Source organism: Plutella xylostella, chromosome 8 (genome assembly GCF_932276165.1).
Source record: "Plutella xylostella chromosome 8, ilPluXylo3.1, whole genome shotgun sequence".
NCBI lineage: Eukaryota > Metazoa > Arthropoda > Insecta > Lepidoptera > Plutellidae > Plutella > Plutella xylostella.
Window position 1 is genome coordinate 6,443,714 of NC_063988.1, and position 16,341 is coordinate 6,460,054.

The following is a 16,341-nucleotide window of genomic DNA, read 5'->3' on the forward strand; positions in this document are numbered from 1 at the left end:
GGCAAATTTTAATCCCAAAAATTTCGGGACTGGAAAATGACCGGGATCCCGGGATCCCGGGGAGCGGGATCCCGGGCTTGTATTCCCTAGCTGTGATTGATGCAAAAAAAAGTTGAAAGTAACTTCATGTTAATAAAATATTAGATCTTAATTTAACAACATAACATTGCAAAAAAAAATTAACATTGTTGAGTATGTTATTGTAATTTACTAAAGTAGTAATAAAAACAAAGGCTTATTGCATAGTTTTCGTTCACGTTCGCCTACATCGCACGTTGTATATGAGAATAAAGGGTATAATTACTAAGTTTTCTTGTTTAAAAATCACGGTTTGGGGTTTAGAGGAAAACAAATGGTAAAATGCGGAATACAGTTTTTTTTTTCGAATAAAGAGGAAAACATGTGAATTCAAAAAACGTTTCCATTGACACCAAAGAGTACTTTTCGCCGAGAAAAGTGGAGTTACAATGTTTGCGATCTAAAGTGATGATAGAACTAGAACTTATTTTTTCAGTTCATCTGCTGTTGAGTGAAATCGTAATTAGGTAAATGACTCCTTGACATGAAAATAACTTTTTTTTTATAATCGTTATAACAAAACCGTTTTTTTTAATACAGCAATATTTGTAGGTGTACTTACAGTGAGCAAAAGAGCGCAGCAAGGTGTAAATTTTTTGGTTTTTAAGAAACAAAAATATTATTTTTATCATATCCCAAATACACATAAGTACTTAAAAAAAATACACACTCTCGCCTTGTACTAATGTACTTTCTTGCGGGGGTACTTACATGTTATTATTTTTCTGGTGACCTCCCCATATCCCTTTGCCAGCTACGTAACCTTTTGTGACACCCTGTATATGCAGAGTTCTGCAAACTACTGTTCTGCTTTTGAAACACCAAAAAAAACAGGTCGTCTAACTAAAAGGTCACGTGACCAAAAAAAAATTATATGAAGAAGCGTTTTTTTCATGAATATAAAAAATTACGTAGGATAAAAGTTTTTCAGAGTGACGCCTGAGTAACGCCCTTTCGGCTAACTATACTTTTTTTATTACACGGTGGCAGAGTTTAATACAACACCCTGAACTATTAAACTCTGATAATATTTTCGCGATTTTTTTACATTCTGATTTCATTTCCTGGCTTAGAAATAACATCAATAACATGCTACACACGTAGGTTTCGGCATAGTATTAAACCCTTTTTGCAACAACCTGTATAAATATCGGCACGGGTACGACTTTATATATAATTAATTATTAAATATTAAAAATACTTTCAAATAAAAATAAATATTTTCGTATCACAAAACAATATTACTTACTTAGTATATTTTTAACAAAGTGGCATGTCTTCACTTTTATGTTTTCGAGTACTATGTTAAAATTTCATGTCATTGTCTGTAGAACGCCCCGCATACCTCAACCCCCCCTCACTAGATTTGACAGATTCTGATTTTCTTCCAGCTTTAGTGACAGCCTTAAGTAAAACTTTTGTCAAGTCATTAGATGAAATTTCGGATCGATCGAGCACCTTTGGCATCGGAGGTTGTCAGGTTGTTAAAACATAGCTCAAACTCGTACGCAAGTGGCGGTCCTTTCCAACATGGTTGTGTACAAATTCATTCATTCAGTTCATTCATTCAATTCAACAAGTTTGGACTAGTGCAGCGTCTTCCTCCCGAATGGTTGGACGTCGGCGTCGGCGGTAGCCTTTGCTCTTGCATTCCATATTTGAATCATATTAAGTTAAATTAAGTTTTATAAACTAATTAGGTATCGGTGAAGTTAAAGAGGATTGCAGTGAATATAAGTGTGGTTGGATCAATCTTTTAATAAGTAAGTTCCTAGTTATTTACGTCAACAACGATAATTTTATTTTATATCAATTCAATACTTAACTACCTACACATATAATTATTACGATCAAGTAGTGATCGCGAAAAATACTGCCCAGAGGCAACACGGTTAACTTAAGTACCCACACAACTCAAATAAATAACTTTAGTAGGCAGGTACAGTAGGTACGTACTTAATTTATTTAAGTATTTATTTATTTTATAATTAAATTATTTTACTGATAAGTAGGTAACGTGCCTACAATAAGAGTAGGTAGTCAGTTAGTACCTCAATTTGTAAGTAAGGTCTTATTTTAAAATATTTTGTTAGAAGATTTTTCATTTAATTCAATAGTTCTCATTAAGTCATTAGGTTTAACTTCTTGAATCTACCTATGTGGTCTAGTGGCAGAAGCTCAGCTTCATCACCCAGGGATCCCGGGTTCGATTTCCGGGTAGGGCCATCAATTTGTGTTTCTATATTGCGGTTCCAAGTTAGTTTAGGACATTAAATTTAAACTTTTATCTCGGTTTGACATTATATAAAACCCAGACAGTATTTCGCTTCATTTTTTATGTCACACAACATCTAGTTCGTATATTGTTTATCAAAGGCTCTGTTCATTTTTCCATCTTGAATCTTGACAGAATGAGTGACAAGTAAACAACCCGTTGCCTGGTTACCGGTCTTAACCAAGTCTTAGCGGAACCCCACAGCAGCAATTAAGTTTATCACCCGATCAAGGGAGTTAACCCCTTGATTTAGCATGGTGGGACACTCACTAACCTTAACGGTCCATCATGTAACCAAACCGAGGTATTTTTAACCTAACCGAATGGTGTGAAATTAGGCCTTAGACTGTAACCAACAGAATCATGTGAAACCAGGTCTTAACTTGTTAAATCATATTTAAAAAGTGTTAATTTATCTATATTTTGTTAATGCTGTTCATAAGAAAGTCAGATGACCCGCTCAACCAACTTTATTATACAGAATGGAAGGTGCACTAAATTTTAATAATATCTAAGTACCTACTAAATCCAAACAATGTGCTTTAAAAGCATTGATTTATGTTATAATGTACCATTGATTAAGTATACATGTAAAAATTGTAAAATATTTAGGTATGTTTTTTCGTAAATGTACTTAAAATATTACAGAAGGCAGTAACATAGACTAATACACTAATATTAGTCTATGGCATTAAGTTAGTTTAGTCCGTTGAGGAGTAATTTGATGGTTTTCTCAATTTGCCTGTGACTGTAATAGACTACTCACGCCAGAGATGCGGATTCGAATTCCGGCGCTGACATGTACCAATGAGTTCTTTGAATTTAAGTACAATGTACATACCAAAGCTCTTAGGAAAACATCGTGAGGAAACCTACATATCTAGATTTAGCTCGTCTATATAATAATAATGTGAACCCGCTGACCACGCTTTCAGCGAAGCTGGTCCAAGCTTTGGAAGGCAGTTTAGACCTTGGGGATATGCACAAAGGTTCACTCGAGAGAGCCAGGTGCAGGTACTTACACCGCGCAGATAATAGAATAGAATGGATTAGAGGCTGCCTCGACGATGCGATGGAAGCTGCATGTGATATGCAAGTGACTGATATGTTTGTGACTATTTACTGGTTAGTTCCTAAGTTAAATCTTGAGTTTTCTATTCCCGTAGCCCCACTACCAAATTTAGCCATACATAGGTCTCAAAGAAAAAAATATGTCACATGATAAGTCAAATATTTTGTCGGTTCAATGAACCTTAGGACGCTTGTGCCTCGCGACAATGATTTTATTTAAAAACCGGCAAATTTAACACATTTTCACAAATTCTGGTGATTATACTAGATTATATACCTATCCTACCGAATAAAGTATATATATTTCACATTAAAATCTTAGTCAATAGCTTCATTAAAAATTGGGGTACGTAACGTTACCCTGTATTATCATTAAGTACCTACCACATTTCTTTCTTTCTGGAAGTATTGTTATCATCATCAGCCAATAATCATGCCACAGCACTCGGTCGTCGGCATTCCTCATCCAGCAACTCGCACTAAGGTCGTCGGTCCAGCGGGCAGTAGGGCGTCCCACGCTGCGTTTGCCTGTTCGTGGTCTCCACTTGAGAACTCGTCTACCCCAACGGTTATCGGTTCTTGATATGACGATAGGAAATATTGTTATTTTCATAAATCATTAAGCTTATTGTAATCTACATTGTTTCAGAATTAAAAAATGGCGAAACGTGATTTACGAAGTATAAAACAAGGTAAATATATCAAGCTAGTATAATTTTATACCCATAGACTTAGTATATACTGGCGTATATACGCTAGTATATACTAGGTCTATGGTTATACCCAAAGGATGAAATTATCTTATTCAGTCCGGGGCCTGAGCGCAAAGACTAATAGCCCATATTTAAATGGACTAAATAAGGGGTTCGCCCGGGGTATCACTGTGCCATTTCTTCTTACTTGCAATGAAAAAAGAGAGATTTTTTTGGGGTTGAGATACTATATATGATATATATGAGATATATTTGGCTTCAATTTCTTAGTTGGTTCTCGTTTACCTTTCAGATGAGACTTGGGAAAAAATGCTGGCATTTAAATCAGTTGAAAACATAGAAATGAAAATTATTTTTGAAGACGACGGAAGTAACTTTGAAACAGAAACGACAGAAAGACAAAAAGTAACAAAACATGAATTAACAAAAAAGTCTAATAAAAATAAGTTAAATAAAAACGGAGAAAGAGGTTTCAAACACCCTAGGTCAAATAAAAGAAAGAAAAAAAAACACCATGAGACATTTCATGACAAAGATAATACTTTTGGTTGTGATGAAATCGTCTCAATTCATTGGAACAATCTTGAAGAGCTTTCATCAGCCAGCGATGCAGATGAAAAAACCAAAGAAAAAAATATTAATCTACCTATACATGATTCTAATGTAGAAGCTAAAAAGGACAATGAGGTATTACCTAAAAATAACTTACCTAGATCCCTTCCTGTCATAGATGATATTCATATGCAAAACGAAGTTACGCAAATTGAAGTCACGCAAAATAATGAACCTCTGAAAGAACTTCAAGAGTTTGTCGGTGACGTTGTAACAAGGCACATGTATGCAACTAATATTCAATCAAATGACGAAACTAATCAGCTAACAACTGTGACGTCAGTGAATCCATCTGAAACTTCAGATCCAATTGTTAGAACTTTCCCTAGAGTAAAATACACATCTCGCAGGGATGTAAAGAAATATCCTGGGAAGATGCATGCTATGAAAAATTATATGTCGCAAAAGTCTGTTCCATCTGAGAGTATTACTGAACAAAGTATAAATAATCAGAATAGTAAAATTGTAGAAGCAGATACTTTGAATACCATGAATGAACCAAAATTACCTCCAAATAGAGTGGATCATCGATACGAAAACTCTCAGTCATATTTTCTGAAATGCACTGAAATCATATCTGAGAAATTATTAAAATTATTCCCATATTTAAATGAATTTCTCATTGCGAGGGACTCACTGCCATTACGTAAGCATGTCCTTCTCGAGAAAAAAAATGCTCTAACGGAAATGAAAAACCGCACATTTTGGGATGTTTCTTATACATTGATTCCCATTTACAGTGCCTTTGAAAGTGAATCATTCACAAAAAACTTTTTTGATAAGACTTTAAAATTGGCTGCACATCAAGCAATGGTCACAAATGTGCACGGTTTTCAGGCCGATAATTTCAGTTTATTATTTGGAGAAATGTTAAAATATATCGAAAAGAGGATAGAGAAAGAGCAGCAAAATGTTACTTTCGCTAAATCTGTAACTCCTACAAACATAAACCAAGTTACTCAAGAAAGCTCATTACCGTGGCAGAAGTTGCATGGTCACCTGGGAAATGTGTCTGCATCTGAAAACAGCCACTTCCAGTTTTCGGTGGGGCCACCAGGAAGGGAGATAAAGATTTCTTTTGGAAACAATGAAGATAGTGCACAAGGTCAAACGTGTCTCTTACCTGGAAACCATAACGTACGACTACCTGCACAGTCGGCACATCCCGTGCTTACATCCGTATTGAATGAGCCGAGCCGACTACCGACTGTATTAAGAACTGCACCGCCGATGCATAGCTACCACCGGCAGGTGCCTCCACCACCTCCGTATCAACAGACGTACACCCACACCTCTGTCCAGCCCCCGTCACACTGGTACAACACTGACCCCCCGCCTCCGCCGCCGCCACCGCCGTCGCTGCTGCAGCCGCCGCCCTATCGGCAAGAAGTCCAGAACTATCAGAACAGAGACGCTGTCCCTAGTATAATGATGCCAGCTCAAGAAAGATCATCAGTATCCAGAGACAGTGGATTTTTTAGTCCGTTGTGTGAAGAGTTACTTAGCAACTTTGAGCAAATGGTAAGGATAACGTTTGACTCTGTTTTATTTAGGTACATAGCTGTTGCCCGCGAGTTTCGCTTCTCCTCTTACCCTACATCTTGCATCTTTTTTAAATAACTAACGTTGATTAACAGTAATAAGTGTTAAGTGTTTCATATTGCACTACTGGGACTCACTAACCAAGAGAAAACGGATACCTAAAGTCGGAAAACCATTCAGACGACACAGCATTGAGCCGCCATTCCTTAGCAGACTTGAGGCCCTGTATGGATGCAGTGCCTGTGTGGAGAAGTGAGGGGTCGTGATGATGTATGAATGCATACGAGTATACCAATATGTCACGCTATTCTCTAACAACGTTTCCTCTCATTATTTCCAGGAGTCACCAGGCCCGGTGTCTGCTGGTGAGGACGCCAGCTCGCTGAACACGCTGCAAATAACGCATGTGACGTCAATGAACCCTAAAGCTACGTTCACACCGTACAGCCAGTGTAGGATCTGCGGGACCATCACCAATCTTCGCTGTTTGGGATGCAACAGGGATTACTACTGCAGCAATATGTGTCAGGTAGACAGGGTTTTTTATTATCGTTATGAATAGTTAAATTATGCATTGTACAGAATTAAAAAAAGCTTACTAAGTAAACCACTTATATTTTTTTAAATTTGTTTCAGAATGCTGACTGGAACGACCATAAAAAGGCTTGCCATCAAAGTACATTGTCAATATAGTTTATTAAAAATATCATTATGACAACGTTACGTGGTTATAGATTTAAATATTTAGTTATTTGTTAAGACACAAACGGTACTGATAGAGTTAATCTTTTTGTTATAAATATACCTATAATTATTTTGTATTTTTCCTAGATTATTTGTTTAATTGTGTTACCGGTCCTGTACGTATTATGAACCTACAATGTTTACCCTACTTTATTATTAAATCCAATTCCTAGCTAGAGTATCATAAGCAGGATGAGTAGACAGGTACTTGCAATGAGGCTATAACACTTAAAAAACCGTAGCCATTTTAAAATACCAAAACCTAGGAGTTTGTTACATAAGTACAAAAACCGAGATCTCATCATTTGCCCGTAATCATCCACACTAGTGGATACAAGCGTCTCTCATAGAGCACAATAACTTCGACCTTCTTCCTCCGACCACAACCGCTTCTTGTCGTCTTTGCAGAGGGCTGGAGGCCGTCCCACGCTATGTTCGAACTGATCACTGACATGGCAGTCATGGCACGGTCAGCCATTCAAGTGGTTCTTTCCTGGACGCTTCCGTGCTTTGGATGGCAAGCTGCCGGTTGCTGCTTCGGCAGCAGTCGTTAAGCCTAGTCAGAGGCTTTCGGGCAACTTGAAAACAACTGACAGTCGGGTTGCTCACTTAGCGGACAACTTCAGTGCATTGTATCTATTCATTCAAAAGCGGCGATACGGCTCGCGACCTATCACGTAAGTACAAATTTAATGTATGTATTTACAGCTAAAAGCGGGTGACTCGCCTGCGAGTCATCTCTAACTACCTACCTATTCGGGGATTACAGTTGTGAGCATACGTTTCCCAACTGTATAATTAGTATTGAAGTACGTAGGTACTTTTATTAAAACAAATTTTCTTAATAAAAATCAGACTACCAGGAAAATAAAACCCACGTGGCCGTGGCCCGATCTGTTTTAATGAGACAGTTTCGAGTTTTCGACCATACATACTACTCTGTGTAAAAAGTATCGGGACTGGATCAATAAAACAAAAAATGTTTATTATTCATCCAATTTTAATTATTTTATAAGGTTATGATTAGCGAATGCCAACGATCGCTCGTTGGCGTGTGCCGGCGATCCGAAGCGAGGCGGCAACACCAAAGAAATCGAGCTATTTGAACGAATCCTGGACGGTCGCCGAAGGCCAACGAACGAACGCTCAGTTGAAGCAAGAGAGCGTAGCGTCACTCCAATTTGATAATTACTTGGATATTTCCCGCCATTTAGATCATGCAGAAAAACAAAGAATGGAGTAACGACGATAATATGGAGTACAGAACTGGCGAGCCGCACCGTGTGTCATCACGACCCATTACGTCCCCACTGCTGGGGCACGGGTCTCCTTCCAATGAAGGAAGGGTTTAGGCCTAGTCCACCACGCTGGCCAAGTGCGGGTTGGTGGACCCCAACACAAGCAAGCTTGTGCTGAGAGAGTTGTCGAGTAAGTGGGCAACCCGACTGTCAGATGTTTTCAAGCCGCCCGAAGGCCTCTGACTAGGCTTAACGACCGCTACCGAAGCAGCAATCGGGACCCACGGCTTAACGTGCCGTCCGAAGCACGGAAGCGTCCAGAAAAGCACCACTTGAAATTGGTCACCGTGTGTAATATTGTAATATTACACGAACCATTTCAAGCTACTTCTGACCCTCTCGTAAATCAAAAACTATTTAGGGGAACCCGGGGTAAGATGGGGTCGCGGGGTATGACGGGACCCCCCACATATATGCAAAACTATACATCTTAGGAATCTAAGTAATGAGCCAATAGAAAGGCTTAAATGATTGACCTTTAGTGCGCCAGAGACAGCAGGTGTGAGCGCATGCGTTTTTTGTGTAAGCTCAATTGTTTGTTTTTGCGTAGTGTTCATGTTATTTTAGACCGGTAGAAACAACGTCACAACATAGTAAGTAAAGAGTGGCATTTTTGGTAATTGTGTCTTTTTATTTAAGGTTTGGTACGCTTTATTTAAATATGTGCAAAATCACTTTGACATTGAAAATGTTTTTTTTAATTAATTATTTTTATAAAAAATATAACGTGGGGCAAGACGGGGTATTTTTGGAGGGGCAAGATAGGGTACGGATCTAGCTTGGTTAAGTTTTTTTTTTCTCTCCAACCCGATATTTGACATTGTAGAAGGGCTCTAAAAGGGCTACAGGGAAGTAGGCTAAAAAGACAAAGCAGATACTGCATACGAAGAAGAATAACAACGAAGATGACTGTGTCTACCTCTACTTGAGGATATCAACAGTCCTACTTTAAATCTAAGGAAAAGTGGGTCGGATTTCAAAGGTGCAGGCGTTGGGCTCACACTGCAGGTGCTGGTGTTGACGATAAAATCACAGAAGAAGTGTTGTTTGTCTGTTTTGTGCCCCTCATAGTATACTTACCCCATCTTACCCCGTACATGGGGCAAGATGGTTTATTTCCCATTTTTTACATTTCTTAAAATAAGTCAATTGTAATGATTACTTTTTTAGTAGTAGAGCGGTGGTAGATGAGGTTCCATTCGAGAGAGCCAGGTGCAGGTACTTACACCCCCACAGAGAATAGAATAGATTACTTTTTTGGCAAAAGCTGTGCCAAAGTGTTCGTCATTAAGTTCCTAATGAGCCATAAATAATTGATAACGTTGTGGTTATAAATACCTGTTGATTTTTTAATTTTCCCTTAGCGACCCCGTCTTACCCCGGGTTCCCCTAATATAAACGTATGAAATTTGGCTCATATATTGAGACTTACGAGATACCTCGGCTGTGCCATTTCAAAACACAGTAAGCGCCAACTTGAAAAAAAACGGGTCTTTGATTTATACATTATTTTAGGCGGTTGCGCACAAAACTGCATTGTCAGAATATCAAAAAACCGCTCAGAAACGAAAATAAAAATTCTAAAAACCTAGTAACTCCACCCTGCGATATCAAAAATGCCACGAAAACCATTTTAAAACATAGTAAGAGCCACCAACCATTTTAAAACATAGTAAGTGAAGTCATTTTCACTTACTATGTTTTAAAATGGTCAATGGCTCATACTAGGTTTTGAAATGGTCAGCAAAGGTCAATTTTTGCCCGTTAATTTTAGTAAGTCACAAATGGCATACATTATTACTAAAACTTTAAAAAAAAAATCAGATATTTCAGAACCTGTATCTTTGAACCAATGAGACCTAGAGAGTTGAATTAAAAGTAGAACATAAGGAAATTTTGTCTTCTTTATAAAAGCCATAGAAACCTTTCTCGTCAGAACCTTTCTACTAGCCCTATTTTGCATAAACAAAAAAAAACTCAAACATAGTAAACTAATTTTAGCTCAAAATTTAGGAAATATTGTCTAATTTAAGGCAGCTATAAATAATGTTCGTGTCAGACATGCCTTCTTAATATGGCGATTTAGTTCATTTAGATAAAACAAAAAACAAACTTAAAATATTTCAGCTATTACTTATAGTGCGGTCGTGTAAAAGTGCTGCAAAATTTGATTTATATTATGTGAAGGATTCAAAACATATAAAGAAAGAAAAAACATATAAATTATTACTTTATTGTTGCAATTTCAATATACTTAACATGTCTTAAATTACACAATAATGGCTCTTACTAGGTTATAAAATGGTCAGTGAGGGCGATTTTAGGGTAAGAAAACCATTTAAAACCTAGTTAGTGTTTTCTTTTGTGCATTACAGCAACAATATTAGTCATATTTAAATGAAATAGTATTGTATGTAAAGCCTAGGTTCTGCCGCTTCTTTTAATCTTACAATCGTTAAGATATGTATCATAGTTTTACCAGGGTTTAGGGTTTAATGAGGTTTATATGGGGTTGATGGTAAATGACGAATGCAGGATTTCTTGAGGCCAAACTATTTACTGATTTTACCAATTACATTTTACAAGTATGTTGTCTAAGTGACGGGCGCGAGACGACTAGCGTCTGCGCATTGTTCGCTACTGGAAGTTACTAGAAAGCTGACATTGCAAAACGTGACTATAACATGTGTCGCTACATCACTTCCCCCGTTTTTCAAAATTTTTCTCAAAAATTTTCAAGTACAATACGTAATACCTATGTTACAAAAGCCTCTCTTACGGAGCTTTAAACTTGAAACATACAATATCAAACAAAACAGAAATCACAAAATTACATTTCAATACTGATACAAAATTAACAAATCAAACTTATAAATCTCACACAATAAACCACTTGGTAAAACTACGTAGCACTCTGTTCACTCGCGACGCGCTTATCACATTCCGCTGACCGTGCAAGATGAACGCGGCTACCTCGGTTCTGTGAATCCGACCTCGTGTGTGATTGAACCATGTGGGAATTTCCGATCTAAAAATAGCTTCTTTCTTAGCACTTCTCACCCATCCTGGCGGGAACTTCCATGAGGACCCTCGAGTGAGCCTCTGCGTGGCTGACCAGTCCACTATGCTCCAGCTCGGCAGCCTCGCAGCGAGGAAACCGCCCAAAACTCGCTAACTCCAGAAGCGCCGATTACCGCTCGTTGACCTTCCGTCGTGAACGCGCAATCGTACCTTCTATATGTGTTCCGCTCGTCCAGGTCCTGACTTGAGATGCCTCGATACACTAATTTCTTCTTCGTTGCGTAACCAAAATGTGTGAAGGGGTGATGCACTTCCAGTAGGTGATGATTATAATTTCTTGATGTTGTCGCCGGTTACCCCATGGCCTCGCTGGGGGAGCCGTCTCGTCCACGCCGTTCCATGCTGCGCCGCGTCATTGCCGTGCTGACTCCATAATTTGTTGTAGTTTCTTCCGAAGGTTGCGTGTTCAAATTGTCGGTGGTCACCAGTTTAGGGTTTAATGAGGTTTATATGGGGTTGATGGTAAATGACGAATGCAGGATTTCTTGAGGCCAAACTATTTACTGATTTTACCAATTACATTTTACAAGTATGTTGTCTAAGTGACGGGCGCGAGACGACTAGCGTCTGCGCATTGTTCGCTACTGGAAGTTACTAGAAAGCTGACATTGCAAAACGTGACTATAACATGTGTCGCTACAAGGGCATTGAAATGAAGGGACAAAAACGTTTTTTGGCTCTCCTGAAAATTTTGTCTCTTGGCTGTTACTGTGTTTTGAAATGGCACAGCCGACCTACATATGTGTTCAAAATTTCATGAGCGTATCTCAAACGGTTATTTACATATTAATGTCCAAAAACCTCATTTTTATCATTGACTGACTCACCGATAGATCAAAACTCTTATGGTAGGTATCGTATCGTAACATAATAAAATATGCATAATATAAATGTTAACTAGTCTAAGAAAGCTGTAAATGGATGGGGGATGGGATCGCATACGAAACGACACGACACGACACGACGCGACACGATGCGACACGACGCGACACGAAGCGACGCGGCATGAAACGACACGACACGACAAAACACGACACGACACAACACGACACGACACGACACGACACGACACGACACGACACGACACGACGCGAGGCGACGCGACACGACACGATATTCTTACTTGTTATTGTTTTTCTTGGACTGCGATAATGTTTTAAATCATTTGTTTTACTGTGATTCTCATTAGATGGCGCTGCTGCAAAACTTTCTACATCGCGGTATGGTTGTGTTTCTTGACCACCATATAAAATTTCCTATACTGAGTGTGGACCCATAAATCTTGTGTCTTATTTTCTTTGTTCTTTGGTTATCTATCGATCTACGTTACGGCGACGTTACTAGGATATGTAGGTACCTACTTACCTATAAAAAGTAATGATATTCCATCAAAAACATAAATGTAAAATAAGAGCCAAGTTCAATATCGTGATAAATGCCATGATGCCTAAATGCCTAAATGATTTCAACGACAAAAGAAGTGAGATCTAAATGGTATGGTTGCCAAGTTCAATGGTCATTGGTCAGTCCTGAAATTTATTTATAAGTAACAGTAGGTATAATAACATATCATATATTATCTTCTTATAACATAAAATTATGTATTATAGCCTAAGGTCTGTCTTGGCTAGTTTTCATATATGAATATAGCCTTCACAAGTTAAACCTACAAGAATTCTTATATTATAATTCCGATAATTTGTATTGTTGGTAGAAACTAGCGATGAAACAGGTAGGTGTATAAAAACTAGCCAAATCAGACCTTAGGCACAGAATAATATCTAGTAACCAGGTGCCTTAGGCTACAATACATAATTTTATGTTATAAGAAGATAATATACCTATGATATGTTATTATACCTACTGTTACTTATAAATAAATTTCAGGACTGACCATTGACCATTGAACTTGGCAACCATACCATTTAGATCTCACTTCTTTTGTCGTTGAAATCATTTAGGCATTTAGGCATCATGGCATTTATCACGATATTGAACTTGGCTCTTATTTTACATTTATGTTTTTGATGGAATATCATTACTTTTTATAGGTAAGTAGGTACCTACATATCCTAGTAACGTCCTAAACTAGGAACGTTGAAATCAGCAACCAAGGCATTTATCATGATAGTGAACTTGGCTCTTATTTTACATTTATGTTTTTGATGGAATACTGTTTACACAGAATGTATATTATTATTATAGCTGTGGTTGGGGTCTGAGCTAAAATTAGGAAATTACATATTCATTAAAATCATAAGTTATTGACAGGTTTACGACCCTCTTGTTTACAACGTTTTTTACAATGTAAGTACTTATTAGGTAGTACTTCTGACCAACCAAACCGGATGAGATAAGGCACGCCGTCATGACTGACTCTTTATTCTCCTCAGAGGAAATATGTACAAAATCCTAGTCTTTTAACTTATACCAACGCTAACTTTGCAAGAGGTAACTATTTAAATATGGCAGATTTTTTTGTTTCACTAGTACCTACCCCTAATTTTATGGAGAAGAATAAGAAGACCTTTGGGTTAACTTTACGAACCCATTAATTAAGTAATTTAAGTATACATTTTTTTTGTGAAATAATGATCAATTTGAAAAGGCTTGGTAGTCTTATGATCGGATCGCTGGTAGTAGAAGCAGTGTTTATTGGTATATTACAGAAGGTCATTAACATGAAAGATAACTTAATACCGCGATGTAGTTTGCGGGATAGTGACATCTATGTAATTACATGACAGTTATTTGATAACTGAACAGAAGGTTTCTTAATTTAAACTAGACAGGTAGGTACAGTCCAACTATAAAGTGATGAAAACGGAAGTGGATGCTAACTAATCTATTATGTAGGTATTTATTACACAAACTTGCTAAAAAGGCACTATCTGTCGGTATTTTATTTTTAAAAGTCATTGCATAATCCGTCGTACTCTTTATTGTCAGGATTTATATATTTATATTATATATATATATATATATATATATATATATATATATATATATATATATATATGATATTTTAGTTGGACTGTACAAGGTATCTTTGGTAGGGGTAGGGATTCCCTACCCTTGCCTGTTGTAGGGAAATTTCCCGCCATAGACTTAGTATATACATATCAGGGTCTATGTTTCCCGCAGGCCCTGCACGCGTAGCACAGTATGGCGGTGACAAGATATAAATGACAGCTACTTGCAACAAATTGTGTGATACCAGTTGTCCTCACAAACGCTAACATGGCCAACACGAAATAATCACTACAAGATGTGAGTTACAATTTTGACAGCGAGATTGGAAGATTTGTCTTATTTCCTAACATGGGTGTACCAATTTATCCACACATGTCTCAGTTTGACATTTGTTTAGGTAGCATTATATCACTCAAGTTCGAAGGTGGTGATAACATGTGACACAAATAATTATTTGTTTAGTTTTTGTTAATTTCATCCTTGCTCTACAAGAAGAGATGCAGGAAAGGAAAATTACTATAATACTTATAGGGAGGATGATCCGGGACTCTAATAACCCGTTGAAAATGCTTTAAAAACAACATTTGTCAAAACACACATCCTCTTTTTTATTTGACTAAAATTATACATTAAGTATATTACTTATATGTAGCGGTGTTAGCTCAGACGGGTAAGCGCCCGCCCCTCACGGAAGAAATGTGGATTCAAAACCTGTCGCTCACATGTGCTAAGAAGTTAGATAGATAGACATTAGTTTGTTTGGAAGCAACTCAGTGCATATGTTTGCCCTTAGGAACAAACCACTGATTTTCAGTTGTCTCCCATATACTTTAAGTTTGCCTATTCACGCCAAAGTATGTAGGTAATGAAGTGGCTAACTGAATAGTTTGAATGCTAAATGTGGAGTTCACAAAATGTAAATCATATACATTGAATAGGTCCGGCACACCGGGCAGTCAGCGACTGATGCTATGATCACTGGTTGTCCTTTCACCACAGCGACAAACCCTAGTTAGGCTTTATTATTTATCAACAACACACTAACTAAAATGAAGTGGCTAATTGAATAGTTTGAATGTTAAATGTAGAGTTCAAGAAATGTAAATCATAATATAAACTGTACATTTAATAAGTCCGGCACACCGGGCAGTCAGCGACTGATGCTAATCCTTTCTCCACAGCGACAAACCCTAGTCAGGCTTTATTATTTATCAACAACACACTAACTATAGAAAAATAGGTAAATATGCTAGCATGTACAACTAAATTAAATGGTTATAAAAATATAATATTTTCTTTAGGTAAGTAAAACATTTATTAAACTTTTAATTAATAAATTATAAAAAGTATACTATTTCACACACCATAAAAGCATATTAGGTATTCTTAGTTATCAACTATCACAATAATCACTCTGGACTTGGCTTATATCAGTGATCAAAAAGGTCTCATAGTATGTATGCCAAGTTTTTCAACTTTTTCAGTTCGGTGCTGCTCCGGTTCATTGTTTCACCACAAGGTTGCTGATGTCATCTGACCATCTTCAGGTGGTTTCTGCCAACAAGAGCTCTCCAACCGTGTCTAGGCCATCATTTTCTGACCCGTTTTGACCATCTTCCGTCTTGCCTATGAGCCAATTTCAATGTTCTGTAACAAACAAAAATGTTTCATTAGATTTTAGTTATACTTATGAACTAAGATTATGACTCCTATTGTCATCTTCATCATCATAGCCCATCACGTCCTCACTGCTGGGGTACGGGTTTCCTTCCAATGAATGGCCTAGTTGACCAAGTACTGCCAAGTGAAAAAAGTTTTTTGAGTTGTTTTGTGTGCATGTGCCCAATTATAATAACATGTGACTGGTACTGGCACTTACCTACTGTTTTTTCCTTCCATTGATTATACAAATATTATTCAGTCAGGCCGTGGGACAAGCATCGTAGATGATATT

General features: G+C 37.5%; 1 protein-coding gene across 1 annotated transcript; it reads left to right on the top strand.

The window, feature by feature from the left end:
• The first annotated feature begins 1,686 nt into the window (after nt 1-1,686).
• LOC105384446 lies at nt 1,687-7,116 on the top strand. The gene is made up of 5 exons (XM_011554679.3): nt 1,687-1,841; nt 4,074-4,116; nt 4,430-6,270; nt 6,632-6,820; nt 6,928-7,116. The coding sequence occupies exons 2-5, from the start codon at nt 4,083-4,085 to the stop codon at nt 6,982-6,984; spliced, it is 2,121 nt and encodes a 706-aa protein (XP_011552981.3). The 5' UTR covers nt 1,687-1,841; nt 4,074-4,082; the 3' UTR covers nt 6,985-7,116.
• Nucleotides 7,117-16,341: the final 9,225 nt, after the last annotated feature.

Coding starts and splice junctions, on each gene's coding strand:
- LOC105384446 (XM_011554679.3), top strand. CDS start 4,083: ATGGCGAAACGTGATTTACGAAGTATAAAACAAG. Junction 4,117..4,429: donor TTTACGAAGTATAAAACAAG/GTAAATATATCA, acceptor TTTACCTTTCAG/ATGAGACTTGGGAAAAAATG. Junction 6,821..6,927: donor ACTGCAGCAATATGTGTCAG/GTAGACAGGGTT, acceptor AATTTGTTTCAG/AATGCTGACTGGAACGACCA.